The sequence below is a fragment of the Hyperolius riggenbachi genome, chromosome 1 (genome assembly GCF_040937935.1).
Source record: "Hyperolius riggenbachi isolate aHypRig1 chromosome 1, aHypRig1.pri, whole genome shotgun sequence".
Lineage (NCBI taxonomy): Eukaryota > Metazoa > Chordata > Amphibia > Anura > Hyperoliidae > Hyperolius > Hyperolius riggenbachi.
In genome coordinates, this window is record NC_090646.1 from 660,747,503 (window position 1) to 660,768,774 (window position 21,272).

The 21,272-nt window shown below is 44.2% G+C and overlaps 1 protein-coding gene across 15 annotated transcripts in view; it reads left to right on the plus strand.

The window, feature by feature from the left end:
• Positions 1-21,272, plus strand: part of UNC13B (unc-13 homolog B) — a 540,439-nt gene that overhangs the window by 483,786 nt on the left and 35,381 nt on the right. For all 15 annotated transcript variants that reach the window (XM_068252311.1, XM_068252316.1, XM_068252301.1 and 12 more), the window contains 3 exons: positions 8,110-8,236; positions 9,996-10,092; positions 16,624-16,767. In XM_068252311.1, the coding sequence (XP_068108412.1) occupies positions 8,110-8,236; positions 9,996-10,092; positions 16,624-16,767 (368 nt within the window). The remainder of the gene's footprint in view (positions 1-8,109; positions 8,237-9,995; positions 10,093-16,623; positions 16,768-21,272) is intronic.

A 21,272-nucleotide genomic window follows, 5' to 3' on the forward strand; every position in this document is an offset into this window, starting at 1 on the left:
TATAGATCTATAAACCTGTAACCTCCTTTCTCTCTGCAGGGATTTCCAGGCCTTTCCCTTTCTAATATTGATTTTTTTTTTCTGTGTCCTAATGTTTCGTGCCAAACTAATAATCCGAAGTTTGCTTTGCAGCGACAGATTCCCTCCAGCACCAGCAGAGTAACTTTATTCTCTGTAATATAAAAGCGTCACATTGCTGAGTCTCCTGGGCTGATCAAACAACGCCACAGCAATCCTTGTCATTTATAAGGGGCGAAAGATTGTAGATAAGTGGTAGCTGCTGTCACTGGCAGAGCTAGAAGTGTGTCAAAGCTCAGATATGGCAATATCCTACCCCCACTATTACTGCCCCACCTACCAGTTCAGTATTGGAATACCCACCCCCATTGCAGCCACACCCCCATCATTACTGCCCCACCTACATGCTCAGTATTGGAATACCCACCCCCATTGCAGCCACACCCCCATCATTACTGCCCCACCTACATAGTTACATAGTTACTTTGGTTGAAAAAAGACATACGTCCATCGAGTTCAACCAGTACAAAGTACAACTCCAGCCTGCTCCCTCACATATCCCTGTTGATCCAGAGGAAGGCGAAAAAAACCCTTACAAGGTAAAAATTCCTTCCCGACTCCAGATGGCAATCAGATAAAATCCCTGGATTAACATCATTGGCATTACCTAGTAATTGTAGCCATGGATGTCATTCAACGCAAGGAAAGCATCTAAGCCCCCTTTAAATGCAGGTATAGAGTTTGCCATAACGACTTCCTGTGGCAATGCATTCCACATCTTAATCACTCTTACTGTAAAGAACCCTTTCCTAAATAAATGGCTAAAACGTTTTTCCTCCATGCGCAGATCATGTCCTCTAGTCCTTTGAGAAGGCCTAGGGACAAAAAGCTCATCCGCCAAGCTATTATATTGCCCTCTGATGTATTTATACATGTTAATTAGATCTCCTCTAAGGCGTCTTTTCTCTAGACTAAATAAACCCAGTTTATCTAACCTTTCTTGGTAAGTGAGACCTTCCATCCCACGTATCAATTTTGTTGCTCGTCTCTGCACCTGCTCTAAAACTGCAATATCTTTTTTGTAATGTGGTGCCCAGAACTGAATTCCATATTCCAGATGTGGCCTTACTAGAGAGTTAAACAGGGGCAATATTATGCTAGCATCTCGAGTTTTTATTTCCCTTTTAATGCATCCCAAAATTTTGTTCGCTTTAGCTGCAGCGGCTTGGCATTGAGTACGATTATTTAACTTGTTGTCGATGAGTACTCCTAAGTCCTTCTCCAAGTTTGATGTCCCCAACTGTATCCCATTTATTTTGTATGGTGTTAGACCATTGGTACGACCAAAATGCATGACTTTACATTTGTCAACATTGAATTTCATCTGCCATGTATGTGCCCATATAGCCATCCTATCCAGATCCTGTTGCAATATAACACTATCTTCCTTAGAGTTGATGATTCTGCACAATTTTGTATCATCTGCAAAAATAGCAACATTGCTCACTACTGTATCCACTAGGTCATTAATAAATAAATTGAAGAGCACTGGACCCAGTACAGACCCCTGTGGGACCCCACTGCTAACAGTCTCCCATTTTGAGTATGATCCATTGACCACAACTCTTTGTTTTCTGTCCATTAGCCAGTTCCCTATCCAAGCACACAGACTCTTCCCCAGTCCTTGCATCCTCATCTTTTGCACCAGACTTTTGTGGGGAACAGTGTCGAATGCCTTAGCAAAGTCTAAGTATATCACATCTACAGCATTCCCAATATCCATATTAGCATTCACTACCTCATAAAAGCTGAGCATGTTAGTCAAACAGGACCTGTCTTTAGTAAACCCATGTTGATGCTGAGAAATAAGATTATTTTCTACTATGAAGTCATGTATAGTATCTCTTAGTAACCCCTCAAATAATTTGCATACAACTGATGTTAAGCTTACAGGTCTATAATTTCCTGGATCTGATTTTTTGCCCTTCTTAAATAATGGGAAAACGTGGGCTGTACGCCAATCCACTGGGACTCTGCCAGTTGCAAGAGAGTCACAAAAGATAAGATAAAGGGGTTTATCTATAACTGAACTTAATTCCCTTAGGACCCGAGGATGCATGCCATCCGGGCCAGGTGCCTTGTCTATTTTTAATTTATTTAGTCTTGCCTTTACTTCTTCCTGCGTTAAGTATTTAATATTACAGTTAGAAGATTGAGACTCTTCCGCCTCTGTAATTTGCAACAGTGCTGTTTCCTTTGTAAAGACAGAAGCAAAGAAAGCATTTAATAACTCTGCCTTACCTTGGTCATCCACCATTGAGTTCCCACCCTCATCCTTTAGGAGTCCTATACAGTCAACCTTTCTTTTTTTAGAGTTGATGTACTTGTAAAACTTTTTTGGGTTAGATTTGATATCCCTAGCGATTTGATTTTCAGCTTCGATCTTTGCCAGCCTAATTTCTTTTTTACAATTTTTATTGCACTCCTTATAATTGCTTAGTGCAGCCTCGGTCCCCTCCTGTTTTAGGACCTTATAGGCATTCTTTTTCCTCTTCATTTTATCTTTAACCTTTCTATTCATCCATAGAGGCCTTTTTTTATTCCTAGACATTTTGTTTCCATATGGGATATACATACTACAATATTGATTGAGAATACGTTTAAAAGCTTGCCATTTCCCTTCAGTGTCCTCCCCTTGTAGTACATTATCCCAGTTCACCAAACTTAGTGCCTGCCTGATTTGATTGAACTTTGCTTTTCTAAAATTCATAGTTTTAGTGGTCCCGCTGCCCCGTGGCCTATCAGTCACCAGATCAAACGTTATCATGTTGTGATCACTATTTCCCAAATGTTCTTGAACCTGCACATTTGATACATTATCTGGTCTATTCGAAATGATCAGATCCAGTAACGCATTCCCCCTAGTTGGTTCCGTTACCATTTGAGTCAAGTAATTGTCCTGTAGTGCTGCCAGAAATCTGCTGCTTTTACCAGAATGGGTAGCCTCAATACCCCAGTCAATGTCTGGAAAGTTGAAGTCGCCCATAACTATGACCTCATTTTTACTTGCCGCTTTTTCAATTTGCTGTAGTAATTGCAGTTCTGCAGCTTCATTAATATGAGGTGGTCTGTAGCATACCCCAATAAGCAATTGGCAACTTTTATTTCCACCATGAATATTTACCCAAACGGACTCCACATCTTCGCAATCTTCCTCCATCTCATCGTTGAGGACAGCTGTAAAAGAATTCTTAACAAAGAGACAAACCCCTCCACCTTTTTTCCCTGTTCTATCCCTCCTGAACACATTGTATCCTTTTAAATTGGCTATCCAGTCATGACTTTCATCCATCCATGTCTCGGTTATTCCCACAATGTCATAGCCTTTGTCATTCAGAATGAACTCTAGTTCATCTATTTTATTTGCAAGGCTCCGAGCATTGGTTATCATGCACTTTATATTTTTACCACCACATTTACCAATTTTGTTTACCTGAAATGGGCTACTTGAAGTTTTACCAACCTCCTTAATCTTTACACTGTCCCCACCCCCCTCTCCACCCCCCATAATGTTAGGCTCCCACTGTCTTTTTACCTTATCTTGTCTATATGTTGAGACTTTATCCTCCCGCCTCCCCCCAGATCCTAGTTTAAAATCTCCTCCAACCGTTTAGCCATCTTCTCCCCCAATGCAGCTGCACCCTCCCCATTAAGGTGCAGCCCGTCCCTGCTGTAGAACCTGTAGCCGACTGCAAAGTCTGCCCAGTTCTCCAGGAACCCAAACCCTTCCTTCCTACACCAATTTCTCAGCCACTTATTTAACTCCCTAAGCTCCCTCTGTCTCTCAGATGTAGCACGTGGCACTGGCAGTATTTCAGAGAACACCACCTTGGAGGTCCTTGCTTTAAGTTTATCTCCAAGTACCTGAAAATCATTTTTGAGGACCTTCCATCTCCCACTAACTTTGTCATTGGTGCCAATGTGTACCATGACAGCCGGGTCTTCCCCAGCCCCACCCAATAATCTGTCAATTCTTTCCGCTATATGCCGAACCCGAGCACCCGGGAGGCAACAGACTGTACGGCATTCACGGTTTCTTCGACAGATTACCCTGTCTGTGCGCCTAATAATTGAATCCCCTACCACCAGTACCTGTCTAGCCTTAGCTGCACTCCTATTCCCTTTCTCGTTACAGCAGTCTGCCCCTTGGTTGCTAAGGAGCACATCCTGCTGCAGCATTGCTACTCCAGAGTCGTCCTCACCAATATTACGCAAACAAGCATACTTATTAGTGAGGGACAACTCGGGACTAGCCTCCCTGCCACTTTTTCCCCTACCCCTTCTAACTGTGACCCAACTAGCGGCTACCTCTGCTTCTTGCTCCGGCTTTACTCCACCCACCTCATCTTCAAGGGTTCCATCAAGTGTCTGGATCGTGAGATCCAAGCTCATCTCCATGTTGTGTATGCGTCTCAGTGTTGCGAGATGCTTATTTAGCTCTGCGACTTCCGCCTCTAACCGAGCAACACGCACACATCCAGGGCAACAGTAAACACCCTCAATCCGCTGATCAAGGCATGCATACATGCTGCAGGATGTACACTGTACTGCATTGTCCAACATGATGACTATTGTGTGGGGAAAATTTGTTTAAAGTAAACTATGGTGGTAAAAGATGAAACGGGAGAGTGAGTGACGTTCGGGAGTAAGTGTAGCTGGGGTGGAAGAGGGGGAGGGGTGGAGGAGGGGGAGTGAGTAAGTTGGGGTGGAGGAGGGGGAGTGAGTAAAGTTGGGGTGGGGGGGGAGGAGGGGGAGGAGGGGAGGGGGAGTGAGTGAAGCTGGGGTGGAGTCCTCAAAACTTAAAGACTACACCACAACGTGTTAGCACATTCTAACCAATGCAAAAAAACCGCAATATTGCTCAGTATTGGAATACCCACCCCCATTGCAGCCACACCCCCATCATTACTGCCCCACCTACATGCTCAGTATTGTAATACCCACCCCCATTGCAGCCACACCCCCATCATTACTGCCCCACCTACATGCTCAGTATTACAGTATTACACTTACAGGATACACTTAACATTTGGTGCTCGGGCCTTTTCCTACGCAGCCCCTACTCTATGGAACTCACTTCCACAATCAGTACGAGAGGCTCCCTCTCTGGACAGCTTTAAAAAAGGCTAAAAACTCACCTCTTTTCCCGAGCCTTTGAGACTGCATAATGCAGGGTCACAGCACTTTGAGTCCCCAGGGAGAAAAGCGCTATATAAATATTATTGTTATTGTTACAATCCCCCATCTTAATTACAGCCACACCCCCATCATTACTGCGCCACCTACAAGCTCAGTATTACAATCCATCTTAATTACTGGCCACACCCCCATCATTACTGCCCCACCTACAAGTACAGTGTTCCAATCCCCCACTCCCATTTCAGCCACACCCACATCATTACTGCCCCACCTACCAGGTAAGTATTGCAATCCCCCCCCCCATTGCAGCCACACCCCCATAATTACTGCCCCACCTACAAAAACAGCATTGTAATCCCTCTGGGTTATTTACTGACCTGTTTTGCCGTAATTCAGGAGACGCTCCGCCCCCACCCCCTAGGGATGCAATCGCTAGCATACTTTTTGAAGTCTGCAGCTCTATGGGAATCTCTTCCCCCCAGCTAATCAGTCACCATTTAGACTGCGGCTGATAAACAAGGGGCGGTCTGCGGTAACACAGATGTGGTGGCCAGAGCCTCAGCAGGATGTTGGGTGTCTCTCAGGTAAGTAATTAAATCTGAGACCGCCCCAGCTTTGCATTATTAAAGGACCTCTGCTGCGAGAATCTTAAAATTTAACATACATGTAAACATAGACAAATAAGAAGTACGTTTTTTTCCAGAGTAAAATGAGCCATAAATTACTTTTCTCCTATGTTGCTGTCACTTACAGTAGGTAGTAGAAATCTGACATTACCGACAGATTTTGGACTAGCCCATCTTCTCATGGGGAGTTCTCAGGGTTTTCTTTATGTTTAAAAGCACTTAGTGAATGGCAGTTGCTCCGTCCAACTGCAAAATAAGTGTACAGTGAGCAGAGGGGCTGGCCAGCATCTTTGTATAAATCATTTTCAGGGAATGTCTTATATAAGAACAAAGGCCATGCTGAGAATCCCCCATGAAGAGATGGACTAACCCAAAACCAGTCGGTAATGTCAGATTTCTACTACCTACTGTATGTAACATAGGAGAAAAGCAATGTATGGCTCATTTTACTCTGGAAGAAATGTACTTCTTATTTGTATGTGTTTTAAATTTTAAGATTTTCGTGACGGATCCTCTTTAATACAGTCTGGCATGACAGGCTCTGCCTTTTGTACTTCAAGTACTCCATTAAGAGGTACATTTTTTACAATATCTTGTTTTTCTATTTGTGTAATTCTCTTGACTAGCTCAGTTTCAGAACATTGTGTTTTGCTGCCAGGAACTTACCTCAAAATAACACAAACTCTCAGCAAAGTGTGCCAGCCATGGCTGCTGTATCCAACACCACGGTGTGTAAATCCCCGACACCAAAGCATCTGCCCATTAGCTGTCTAGACAGTAGGGTGTAAATGTTCCGTATATATATATTTCCAGTACATCTCCTGTTTATATAAAACACACCTTAGCTGTGATGTGCCCCCAGTGCCTGTTATCGGTGCTGCGGTCGCCTGTCCTGGCTTGCCGAGATCTCATTATGAAGCATAAAGAGGCACAGAGGTGCCATTTAATCCGCTCCGGAGCAGCATGTGCTTGGCCTGAACGGGCCTGTAATTGCCGGCTTGTCCTCTGCCCGGGAGACGCCGCTCACCGGCTGGTCAAGGTTAATGAGCCGCTGATCCGTGCGTTATTTATTGATGCTTCGCCACACATAAAACATATAGACCGCTCCTCTCAGATGGAGCGGACGCCCGAGAAACCATCTGTAACCAGCCTGCTCTGACCCCGAGTTACAGTGAAATGGAACAGCGCTGTATAAATACACTGCCTGGCCAGAAATAACATCATCACCTGGATTTATAGTATTTAGTGATTTGTGAACAAAGGCGCCAAAAAAGAGCAAATGAATTAAAAAAATAAGTTTAAAAGGGAGGCAGCGCTGATTTTGCCTCTTCTGATAGACTCAAACAGTCAATATTCAGTTGAAAAATTATTTAATCAAAAACTCCAAACAATGCAACGCTTTTCACGGGTGCTTCATCAGGCAATAAAAAGGAGTGACTGTCAAAGAGTCTTAGCCAGAAAAACATAACCGAGGTGTAAAAAAGTAATCCAGAGGGATCAGGATCCTATAGTGCATGGGTAGGGAACCTATGCCTCGGGGGACAGATGTGGCTCTTTTGATGGCTGCATCTGTCTTACATACAAATCAGTAGGGGTTGAGTCACTAAGTTACACTGCGCAAGCAGCGCAGCTTAGTGTGGCAGCGCAAATACAATTTCCATACTAGGCACGCTACTGCTGTAGCAGGCACTACTAACTTACTCGCGCTACCCCAAAACTAACGGCCGCTCCAATCCTGTCAGATCCAGTGACTTTGTAGGACGAGATTCCCACACTTTGGCCCAATATTCTGCCTGTTAAGCATACACAGGCCTCAATTCACAGAGCTTTATCAAACACTTTATCAAACGTTTGATAATTTTCCTCATGGGTAAAATCTAATTTTGAATTCACTAAGGTGTTATAGATTTATTGATCATTTCATCGACAAAACATTCGATAAATCTATAACACCTTAGTGAATTCAAAATGAGATTTTACCCATGAGGTAAATTATCAAACGTTTGATAAACGTTTGATAAAGTGTTTGATAAAGCTCCGTGAATTGAGGCCACTGTGTAGATTCAGGCTTCTGGATGCCGTGTTGTCTGCAATCATCGCACTCCCGTTGTTGATTTCCCCAGAGAGGTTGGATGACAGATGTCTCCTAACGGTTGTCAGAGTCAAGCAATTACTGCTTTTATTTTGGTTAGAGTATGTTGCCGGATGTATGCCCTTATATGGAATGTGCCCACTTATCTGCCACGCCTTCCTTTCTCCTCTGCAGAGCATGAGAAGCACCGGCTGTGCAAGAGTGCCGACTACATGAACCTTCATTTCAAGGTGAAGTGGCTTTACAACGAGTACGTCCGAGACCTGCCACCGATGAAGGACAAAGTGCCTGAATACCCTGCGTATGTATAACAGTGCCCCCTACAGGCTTCGCATATACCACAAAATACCCCGGCCTGGGGCCCAATACGGGGTTAAGCTGTTCTTTGGGGTCGCCCATTAACGGAAGTAAAACTGCCTGCTAACCAATCCGATCAAATTAATGGAATCGATATGTTTTTTTGGATCAATTCCATCAAACTCATCCGATTGGTTAATGTTAGTGGACCCGAATGATTTAATCCGATCTATCATAATAATCAAAGCAGATAATCAATAATCTGGGGGATTGTAGCCTTAATAGGCACGGTACTGTGCTGTACTCTGGTTACTGTGAGCAGAAGAGTGTCACTTTACTGCTACAGTGAGATTATCTGTAACATTACAAAAAGCATAGTAGACTCATAGTGAACTGAACTATTCTATTCTACATGGAGTTTCCTCATCTTTACCACATCACAGTAAAGCAAGACCTGTTTTGTGTTTCCAAAGCTTCAAGTTAGACCACCAGAGGGTGCTCCAGACAAGGATCAGATCTTTATTAGTGGCTTTGAATATTTTCCTGATTACAAAAAATACACATAAAGAAGATCACCACTCCATTCAGTTGCATTCTTCACAGTCCTATGACCATTATCGTAATTTTCACATATTAAAATATTACAGCTATAATGACAAGTACTCACCCAAATGATTGCCACACACATTACAATTTTTTTTTTCATTCGAATGAAAAATTAGACTCTTGTAAGTAGCCAATGTAGCACACGTATGTTCGATTTTGATACAATCACACAAAAATAAATAAGATATACAGTAAATTAGATGTAATGCATACATTTTTATTTATAAATGTGTATTGGGTGCTAGTGTGCCTTTATACACAGCAGTGATGGCACAAACGCAAACAACCTTTAAAAAATCTACCTTATATTAACAAATCTATTCCTCCATTATTTTAATCAACACTACATTTATTACATTGAAGAAATACATTCTTTATAATGGGTCATTTTGACAAATAAAGTTTCTGTAAACTTATTAGGTCGAATGACTTTTAATACAACACACCATTCAATTTCTGACAAAATGTATTCTGATTTTTCCAACCTTCCGATCAATTTTAATTGTGAAAATGGACAAGGGTTGAAATCTCGCAATCAAAAAATGTTTTATCTCGAATCCTTTACACAATTGATTGTTTTAATTTAACGAATTGGGGTAAAATCAAACAGAAAAATTGTAGCATGTCCAACAGTCTCCCACTGCTGTCTGCGCAGCAGCATTCTTAACCGCTTTAGAATTAGTCGGTTGGCTACTGCTTGACGATGTTTGACAGCTGCTGATCTCACAGGAGGAAGTCATGTGACCTCGTACACTACAGCAGTTTCTACTTGCATTCATTGCTGCTGATTTGAATTATAATTTCAGGTACTTTTCCGTAATTACTATTCCCCCTCCAGGCCGCCATGGATAGTAGGGAAAGATGCAACTCTGCTGCCAGTTACATCTTTCCCTACTATCCATGACGGCCTGGAGGGGGAATAGTAATTAGCGCCACCTAGCGGTAGCGCCCGGCTAACGGAAAATAACCTATTTTCATTCATCGGGACATGCAAGCATGCTACCCAGAGTTCTTCTTTTTCATTTTTTTGTAAATACTATAGCTAATGAAGAAAATGGAAACTTTTTAAAACTCCTCAGCATTGTTCTAGGCTCTGAAATGTCATATTTGGCTGAAGTGACTAGTTATGGTCCTGACATGAAGCGTTTCTTCCGCAGGTGGTTTGAGCAGTTTGTGATGCAGTGGCTGGATGAGAATGAAGAGGTGTCGCTGGAATTTCTGCACGGAGCTCTGGAGCGTGACAAGAAGGATGGGGTACGTCACAGCACAAATGTGTGAGGGGTTTTATTGTACCACTGGGGTGGCAGATATCTCCAGTCCCCTTTATGAATGGGGGCCTTCAAGATGTTGGAGGGGGAACCCTATTGGGGGGAGGTTGGTGTTCCATAGTGTTGGAGCAGGTCTAGAGAAGTCCTGGAGGTGTGCATGGGACTGGGTGATGCGGGGGACGGTCAGGCGAAGTTCATTGGAAGAGCGGAGTGAGCGGCTAGGTGTGTACCTCTGAGTGAGAGCGGAAATGTAGGTTGAGCAGGTTTTATGGGCAGATTTGACATTGGCCTTCAACTTTCAATTAATGATTGCTGCTATAGTGCAATCATTCACTTTTAAACCGGTGCACACGTGTGCAGCGGCAGCATTGACTTGACTCTCATATCCTGGAATCTTTAGGAGGACGAATTAGGACATGAGAGATGCATCCAAGAATCTGAACTGGTTAATGACATAAACTCCACCCTCTCCATCTGTAAGACCACCAGGGCATGTTTCTGGAAGTCTTCTGAAGCCACAGAGCAGTAGTCGACCGATCGGTTGAATAATAAAGACAAAAGAAATACTGAGAGCCCAATATAGTGTAGTATGCAAAACAAGGGGTTGGAAATGAAAAGTATATAATGTATATACTCACAAACATGGGTTACCGCTTAGGTAACCACTGTATAGGCAGGTGAGGAGATTAGACCTGTCCTCACTCAGGATTAAATGTCGCTCTCTGTAGATAAGGAAAAATAGGGATCAACCCCTCCACCAGGGGTGGATATTGGTAATATAAGAGTGAACAGAGGCGCCAGCAGGATAAAAGGTTCTAAAAGGCTTAAAATCCCTCAGGAGGTGGTGGTGGACTCGCCTCCCCGAAGCAGACAAGATACCGTCAGTTTTATGACAACAGGTTTACCCAGCGTTCAATTTCCCCAGGATTTCTGTGCAAACAGTGATAAAATTTATTTTTAAAACTTTTTTTTTCCTGTAACTTGCCAAAATGTGTCAAGCAAGGGTCTAGTATACAGTGCAGGAAAGTATTGATGTGTATGCATGTTTATACTGTTCACAGCATGTTTTTTTGAATGGACATTTCTGTCCATACCGCTAGGGAGGTTAATATACTCCAAAACAAACAGTGCAACGCGTTTCACGGGAATGTCCCCGCTTCCTCAGGCAATAAACAGATAGGAATACACAGTATAGTCTCAAGGTCACGAATAGCGCTAGGAAGCTTTGGAAGTCTTCGGGAGGCCGAGTGCTCCCAAACATGGGCAGCTTCGTACTGCACACGCGCAACCGTGCTCTCTCTGCTCACCGTGGCGCTGCCCAACTTCAGGAGCACGCAGGCTCCCGAAGACCTCGGAAGCATTGGAAATAAGTATGGCAGCCTCCATATTGCTCTTACTGGTACACAGAGACATTTATTTCTTGCAAGTAAAATGTGTAACTTTCTCATGGCACTTTTTTTTTTTTTTTTTTTTAATGTTCAATCGTAGTAAACAAACAACAAACAAGCAATTAAATCTTCTCTGCTGTATCTTATTACCCACATCACATTATGTTCTGTACAAGCAAATCTCTACGAGGAATTACTGCCTTAATGCTAGCTGTAACCTAGTTATTTAGTCAGATGTAACTGCCATTGTCGAAAGTTTATACCAAATCACAGCACAGTGTATTTATCTCTGCGTTTTCTTCTCAACATTTCCTTGTTGAAGTTTTAACCACAATTAATCACATCCTGCAACAGTTCATATGTATAAAGGTACACGCCTTACTTATAGTGGCTGGATGGTGTAATGGGCTTACCCCATTGGGCTCTGCCTCTGACACACAGGGCCGGATTTCTGGCAAGGCCACATAGGCCATGGCCTAGGGCACCAGAAATTTAGGGGCGGCTGAGTGAGGGGCAGTGAAGCTGTTCTATGCAGCCATCACTATCTACAAAGACAGCTTTAACCTTTGAACTCTCGGTCCTGTACTTGTGTCGTCCCTGCAAGACCTGTAAGCTCTATCCTGCAGGTACCCATCAGCCTAACTCTCATGGTGATACAATGGGTCCATCATTAATGAGATGGCAAGCATAACATAAAAGTTCTTAAGGAAAACATACTTTATAATTTATACGCATATTACTAAAATAGCTATTGTCTGTGGCATCCAATGATAGAAAGTAAGTAGAATTCTCATTGGGGCACACAGAGATAACAACCATATAGACGGTATAGTTGGCCTTGGGCGGTAAAAAGTACAAATCCGGCCCTGCTGACACAGGAGACCAGGGTTCAAATCTTGTCTCTTCCTGTACAGTAATTCAGTAAGGAGACCTTGGGCAAGTCTCCCTAACACTGCTTCTGCCTATAGAGCATACTTTAGTGGCTGCAGCTCTGGTGCTTTGAGTCCGCCAGGAGAAAAGTGGGCTATAAATGTTCTGTGTGTCTTACCAAACTGCAAAGGGGGTCGTGAATGTAGTGTGTGTACAAGGTGTCACCCTTGCTTATTTAAATGACAGCTGAAGTGAGAGGGGTATGGAGGCTGCCATATTTATTTCCTGTTAAACAATACCAGTTGCCTGGCAGCCCTGCTGAACATTCTGGCATCAGCAGTGTCTGAATCACACACCTGAAACGAGCATGTAGCTAATCCAATCAGACTCCAGTCAGATTTGTTTCATGCTTGTTCAGGGTCTATGGCTAAATGTATTATTAGAGGCAGAGGATCAGCAGGACAGCCAGGCAATGTGTATTATCAACTTATGAGTAAGGGGACATTTTTTTCCTTACAACTAAAGGTGCGTTGGCACCTTTGTCGGATGTTGCCTATCTGGGATCAGAACCTTGGGTGACATCACTGGGCCGGGCTGCACACATGCAGCTGTTTAGGTGAAGATGTGTTGCTATGCGGAGGGATGACGAGTGGCATGTGCGTGACGTCACGCTGCAGGCGGAGGGGAGGGGGGGTGGGGAGAGCAGTGTGATCAATTGGATCGGCGTTGCTGGGACTGAGCAGATCCACCATTCGGATCGCTCGTGGGTCACCGGTTGCCGTACACACACCTGATTGTCGGCTGAGGTGGTCGTTATTGGTCGCCGACTTAAGGCCTCTTCTCCATGGACTGTTGAACTGTGTGCTCTGCAAGCAGTTACCAGGCAGCAATGAGCAGTTACCAGGCAGCAATGAGCAGTTACCAGGCAGCAGTGAGCAGATACCAGGCAGCAGTGAGCAGATACCGGGCAGCAGCGAGCAGATACCGGGCAGCAGCGAGCAGATACCGGGCAGCAGCGAGCAGATACCGGGCAGCAGCGAGCAGATACCGGGCAGCAGCGAGCAGATACCGGGCAGCAGCGAGCAGATACCGGGCAGCAGCGAGCAGATACCGGGCAGCAGCGAGCAGATACCGGGCAGCAGCGAGCAGATACCGGGCAGCAGCGAGCAGATACCAGTGAGCAGCGAGCAGATACCAGTGAGCAGCGAGCAGATACCAGTGAGCAGCGAGCAGATACCAGTGAGCAGCGAGCAGATACCAGTGAGCAGCGAGCAGATACCAGTGAGCAGCGAGCAGATACCAGTGAGCAGCGAGCAGATACCAGTGAGCAGCGAGCAGATACCAGTGAGCAGCGAGCAGATACCAGTGAGCAGCGAGCAGATACCAGGCAGCAGTGAGCAGTTACCAGGCAGCAGAAAGCAGTTGTGAGAGTTTGAGAGGCATTTCACTGCCTATCAACTGTCCTGTCCTGACTGTTGAGCTATGTGCTTAGCAAGCACTTACCAGGCAGCAGTGATCCGTTACCAGGCAGCAGTGAGCAGTTGTGAGAGTTTGATAGGCACTATCAACAGTCCGTGGAAAAGAGGCCTTAGGCGTGTTTATAAGGTTTAAATTATGGGAGTAAACATTCACATGCGTTAGTCTCCGGTTGGCCCTTATCGCTGGCCATGTTGGATTTCACGCAGTGCAGGTCTCCTATGCTGAGTGCGCACAGCTTTCACTTATAGAATGCAAATGGCTGGGTTTAAAGCCAGCAGTGATCCCAACATATCAATCAGGAGCCTTCCCAGCATGGAGCGATATGAATGGTACTCGCCAGGGATTTAATTACCGCAGAATATCTGAATGGTTTTCCTGCTGCTGCTGCTCAGAGGCCTCTCTGCACATCACGTCTCCTCTGCTGGGATTGTTAGACGGGGAGCTGTGGTGTTTCCTGATAAGACACAAGTCCTCTCTTGTTCTGAAGAGGCGTCAGGAGACAGCGAGGCCCTATGGAGGCTTCTCCAGAGGAGAAGAAAGAGGACTAGTTTGTACTTCAATGATTTAGTCATAACATTGGGGGATTTAACCCTTTAGCTGCAAGTTTATTTTAGCACAGCTTTTTTTGTTTCTTATTTGATTAAATTTCCTTGCTTCTAATTAGTACTGCTGTAGTGTGTATTTATTGCCACTTGTCACTAAAGGGCAGGGTGCGACAATAACCGAGGACTTCTACTTTGTGTCTCTATTTTCTGCTAGAGAGAGATATCAAAGCATTCCAAGAATTTACAGTACAAGAAGTTCTGCCGATTGAGGTCAAACGCAGTGCACTTATCTCAATGGAGAGAACTCTATTGAAGCTACTAATAGGTTAAAGATAGAAATGTCTGTTTGGTTCATAATTTTGGCCTGTTGGCAAACAATGCAGAATTAATCAGGAAGTGAATTTGAATAGCCTTGTTGCCAGCTGCATTCAGTTTACAATTCTGCTTACAGACTCGGAATACCAGGATTTCCCTAAATCATTCCAGTATGACCCCTGTATATTGTCACTAACTGTACATAGATCTGCTTATGCTCCTCTGGCAGATATAGATGGAGAATGCATATACAGATATCCTAATTGGGAGATAACTACCTTCAAATATAACTTTTAATATGATTGCTTAAAAGAAGGCTGATTAGACATACTAGGGCAACCTGACAAAAACAAACGTGACTGCTAACATGCTAGAAGGATTACACACTGTGACCCTTAAACCCTACATGTTTTGCCTTTCTAATGGAGGTTTCGTCAGGGGTGTAGTAAAGTGCAATGTGTAGCAATACTGTAGCTTACCCCCTCTTCTGTATACCCGATAGGGCTCCTGTACCATGCTAGCTAGATCACTTAGCCACGTTTGTTTTTGTTATTACACCGTTGTATGTCTAAATACAATCGCTCAAAAAAAAGGTTGATTAAAGTTTTATTAGGAGCTTGTAAAAATCTTTTCACTCCTCTATTTACATTCTGAAATTTATCTCAGGTGGTGACATCTTTACTGCTGGCAGGCGATCTCATTATAAAGCCAGTAGAAAATGTACCTGGTCTCCCAGAATGCCTAGCTTGTGACATCACTGGGAGGGTGGGGCTACAGACCAATGTACAGGGATATATAGATGTAGGAAGTGTTTATGATGCTGAAACCAGGGAAGTAATGTAATAGGTACCCTGAATAATGTACTACAGTGCCGGCAGTTATCTCCCAATTAAGATGTCTGCATTGTTTCATTATGAATTTAGGTTCAAGTTCCAGGTCCATGTGAAAGTGATTTTAAGCAGGAAATATTGATCAGCATCTGAATAGTAGCAGGTTGGACAAGTGATAGTTACCGAAAGGACATTTTTTTTTTAAAGGATACAAGAGGTGACATGTGACAGTATGAGATAGACATGGGTATGTACAGTGCCTAGCACACAAATAGCTGGGCTGTGTTCCTTTTTTTTTCTTTCTCTGCCTGAAAGAGTTAAATATTAGGTATGCAAGTGGCTGACTCAGTCCTGACTCAGACAGGAAGTGACTACAGTGTGACCTTCACTGATAAGAAATTCCAACTATAAAACACTCTCCTAGCAGAAAATGGCTTCTGAGAGCAGGAAAAAGATAAAACGGGTCCATAGTTCACAGATTTTAGCTCTAGCATACTTCAATGTATGTGTCATTGAGCAAAAAGAATAAAACTGTAAAAATTAGATCCTATATAATAATACCATACCTGTCCCTGCGTCATCCTCCTGTCCCTGTGTCCCATGTGTTTTGGCTACTGCGCATGTGTAGCCGTTGGGACAGGAGGAGGACGGGGCCGGGGGGTGGACGGGTGTACACGTGTGCGAGCGGCAGGTGCGCGCGCTGACATGCGGCGGTGAGATAGACCTAGAGCCCGTTTTTAAATGGGCTTAGGTCTACTAGTTTAAATATAAAATAAAACTGTGGAAGATCTTAAGTCATTTTTAAGAGAAGGAATATAATTATAACTGTTAATTTCATTAGTTTTTCACCTCGGGTGTCCCTGAGGTCTGTGGTTCCTGGAATTGTCTCATGTGTTCTTAGCAGTTCCAGGATTAAAGGTACAGATGAGGTCTGTGGCTCCTGTATTTGTCTTGTGGGTTCCAAGCAGTTCCAGCATGAAAGATACAGATGAGGTCTGTGGCTCCTGCCTTGTGGGTTCCGAGCAGTTCCAGCATGAAAGATACAGATGAGGTCTGTGGCTCCTATAATTGTTTTGTGTGTTCCGTGCAGTTCCAGCAGACGTCGGAGCACGCCCTCTTCTCCTGTTCCGTGGTGGACGTCTTCACACAGCTCAACCAGAGCTTTGAGATCATTAAGAAGCTGGAGTGCCCGGACCCCGTCATTGTGGCGCACTACATGCGCCGATTTGCCAAGGTCAGTAGTTTGCATGTTGCTACATCTGTGTCAGCTAGCAGTGCTAAGAATTCTGTGCTGATTTACATTTTCTGCAGATTGTTTGTAAATATGTGCAGCTTTGCAATGACCCAATCAAATGTAGTGGCTGCTGTACTGTATATGTGATTGGTCCATTTCCAACATGCCTATATTTACACAATATTTGTATCAACTTTGATTTATTAACATGGTGTATGTTTTTTTGCCCATGCCTTGACAAAGGGGATCCCCAAAGGCCCGAAAACGATTGTCGGCCTCTCGGCCAGATGAACATTGCATGTGTGTGATGGAGCAATAAACCTGCACTTTTGCTTCTAAGAGACTATGTGCGGACTTCTCTTTTGGATACTTGTTAACAGGCTCAGTCGCGTCAGGAGACCAGGGTTCGAATCTCGGCTCTGCCTGTTCAGTAAGCCAGCACCTATTCAGTAGGGGACCTTGGGCAAGTCTCCCTAACACTGCTACTTCCTATAGAGGGCCCCCTAGTGGCTGCAGCTCTGGCGCTTTGAGTCCGCCAGGAGAAAAGCGCGATATAAATGTTATTTGTCTTGTCTTGACTAAGCCTCGCAGGGCGGTAGTGGTGCTGGTGTACACAGTGTGCAGACTGCTGGCAATAGGGAAGCTTTTATAAAGAATAGTAAAGCAGAAACTTCTTCAGGGGTAAAAATTACTGTTATTGATTGATTCGGAGTTGTGTGTTTAGAAGCAGGGGAGCAGAGACCACACACCAGCCGTGTTCTTTGCTTGAGAACCGCATCATTATGATGGTAAGAGCTGCTGCATTATCCTTGCGGAGGGCTGATTCTCAAGAACAAGTTGTTATGTGTGATTTCTGCCTTTTTGGCATCCCTTCTCTATAGTAATAGCGGTGTACATTTTTGCCAGTTATTATCGTACATTCTGCCAGCAATTACAGTTACACCCAGCAGCGCAGCAGAAGCCGGTCCCATCAGTGGCGCTCACCGGCGCAGGGAGGTCAGAAAGGTCGCAGAATCTCACGCTTTTTGTGCACGAAGTTGGGCTATTGGGGATTGCTGCAGCAATGTCTGACACAGACCGCGCCGTGCTCTCATCATTTCAGCCATGATTGGAAATGGCAGCGAAGCCAAATAACCTACGGGGTCATTCTTAAGGGGAGCGCTGGCTTTTTATTTTTTAATTCTCAGAAATGAACCATCTCATTCCCTCCATTGTGGCCCGGCAGCGATGCCCAATAATGGGGGGCGAAGCCCCGGGGAGATGAGGGTTTTTGAGTATTTTGCGCAATTTTAAAGTGGACCTGAACTCTTGCACAGGACAGAAGGAAAACAGAGAGAAATGCACCTTGTGTGTATTTAGAGAGTTTAGCCCAGGCATGGGCAAACTTGGCCCTCCAGCTGTTAAGGAACTACAAGTCCCACAATGCATTGCAGGAGTCTGACAGCCACAGTCATGACTCATAAAGGCAAATGCATTGTGGGACTTGTAGTTCCGTAACAGCTGGAGGGCCAAGTTTACCCATGCCTGGTTTAGCCTGTGTAATTCCACCTCATCTGTGTCTAATCACAGCTGTAATTTGATCTTTCAGCTGTATCAGCTGGCTGCCTCGACAGAGTAGCTAATTTGTAAACACAGGATGTTAAAGGGGAACTTCAGCCTAAACAAACATACTGTCATTAAAGAGAACCCGAGGTGGGAATTACTAATACTATTGGGGCACAGAGGCTGGTCGCGCACACTAAGACTAGCCTCTGTTGCCCCATCGTATGCCTCCATGTCCCCCCTGCGCGACGCTATAGACCCCGCAGTGCTGGCGACACGCAGCGTGTCGCCAGCACAATGTTTACCTTAGCGCTGTCTGTCAGCGCCGCTCCCCTGCCTCCTCCGCATCGGCGCACCCGCCCGTGTCCCTTCCCTCCCGCTGATAGGAGGGAAGTGACGCGGGCGGGTAGCGGTGATGAGGGGGAGCGGCGCTGACAGACAGCGCTAAGGTAAACATTGTGCTGGCGACACGCTGCGTGTCGCCAGCACTGCGGGGTCTATAGCGGAGAGCAGGGGGGACATGGAGGCATAAGATGGGGCAACAGAGGCTGGTCTTAGTGTGCGCGACCAGCCTCTGTGCCCCAATAGTATTAGTAATTCCCACCTCGGGTTCTCTTTAAGTTACCTTAGTTATGTTAATTAGAATAGATAGGTAATATAATTTTTTACCCACCCTGTTTTTGTCATGAGAGCAGCCATCTTTTTGGTTGAAAGGAGGTGACAAGGAGCAGGAGACACAGTTCCAACTGTCCTGTGTCCTGATTATCCCTCCCAGCTGCACACGCTAGGCTTCAAATCTCAAATTCAAAATGTAAACAAAAACAAAAAAATTGCACCAAAACAGCAGAAAGAGAACAACAACATCAGAAATCCCATCATGCTTTGCACAGCATCAGTGGAAAAAAGCCCGGGCAGTTTTCTCCTGTGCAGCTAAAAATGAGGCTTGTATAAGAGAAACAAAGTTCTGATGCTGTGAAACTGTTAAAGAAACACCAAGCCTTTTCAGTGCTGCTGGGTCGATTTTTAGTCCGGAGGTTCACTTTAACCCTATGCCTGCTTTCATGAAAGCAGGAAGTAGACACACTGCAGATCTATTGCAGGATTTTTATCAGCTGTTACAAAGACATGTTTTTCTGTAACGGTTATTATGCTGCTGCTTATCTTTTAGAGCAGAGAGGAAGTTCTGAGTTCAGGTCCATGTTTTCTGCAGCAGGTGTTACAGGGAGTCACCCTCAGATATCAAAGATCCAAATGTTGCTGCTGTTGAGACAATCCTGAAGGAAGAGCCCTTGTTCAAGTCACTTTTTCTCCTGAGCTTTTCCTATAAGATCATTTTTTGTCTTCTCTTTAAAAATATCTTTTCAGCGTTGAAAGAAGTGCCAAAAAGTTGGTGAAAAAGAGCTATCAATTTTATCCTGAGTATTTTCTTGCTTGCTGGTGCTTTAACCACTTCCCCTCCCCGGGGACGAGTAACTACATCACTGCAAAATGCCACAACTCTGTGCAGGGACGTAGCTACTACGTCCCTCCCCGCCGCGCGCTCCCGCCCCCCCTCCCGCGCTAGTTACCCCGCCGATCGTTAGCCGCTAGATCAATGAATGGCAACACAGTTCCCATTCATTGATCTAAGTCCCCGTGTGAATGACCGCAGCCGTCTCTTACATGGCGCTGCCATTCACAAAGAGCGTCCATGCATCACTTCCTCCTCTACTAATTCTACACATGAGAAATCAAGCAGGACATCTTGTGGCCAGAAAGTAAAATTACATTGTCTTATTCCGGCGTATAAGACGACCCCCCAACTTTTCCAGTTAAAATATAGAGTTTGGGATATACTTGCCCTATAAGACTACCCCTCTTCTAATGCACACCAAATAAAAATTAAATACTGGTGCTATATATGAACATATACTGGTGCTGTACTGTATGTTACCCAGTATATAACAGTATATAGTCAATTGACTGGCTGGATTGGTCAACTGTCCCTCACCTTAAGTGGATTGATCAGCTCTCCCTGTCTCCCTGTTTATCAGAGCGGTATGGAAGAATAGATCGCACTGTGCCCATAAAACACGCCTCTTTCACCCTTCTGGCCCCGCCCTTGTATCCTATTTACCACCTTCTCTGCCTCTCAGACCTCACACGTGCGCCTGCGCCGCTTCACTACAGTCCTCAGCAGCGAGCTCTGAGAGGCGGTAACAGGATAGGGCGTAGCACCCGGCATATAAGACGACCTCCAACTTTTCAGAAGATTTTCAAGTGTTAAAAATTGATCTTATACGCAGGAATATACAGTATATATTTGTTTTTAATAAAGGACATATTTTGATCATATTTTTACATTTAAAATGAACCCCTGAACTCCCACACTACCCAAAAAAAATACATAAATAGTTACCTTAGGGGCTGAACTTTTTAAATATGTATGTAAAGAGGGTATATTGTTATAAATTATGGGCTTGTAATTAGTGATGGAAGCAAAACTGAAAAGATGCGCCTTTATTTCCAAATACAATATTGGCACCATACATTGTACTAGGGAACATTTTTAAATGTTGCAATAACCGGAACAAATCAGCAAATAAAATGTGTGGGTTTAAATAATGGTAGCATGTATTATTTTAAAACTATAATGGCCGAAAACTGAGAAATAATACATTTTTTCCATTTGTTTCTTATTATTCCCGTTAAAACGCAGTTAGAATAAAATAATTCTTAGCAAAAATGTACCCCCCAAAGAATGCCTAATTGGTGGCGAAAAAAACAAGATATAGAATTTTTTGTTGTGATAAGTAGTAATAAAGTTATAGGTGAATGAATGGAAGGAGCGCTGACAGGTGAAAATTGCTCTTTTTTTTTTTAGGGGAAAAAACCCTTTCAATTGAAGTGGTTAAATCGAGTTATATTAACCTGCTGGGCGGTCTGGACGAGCTCAGCTCGTCCAGTACCGCCGGAGCCTGCCG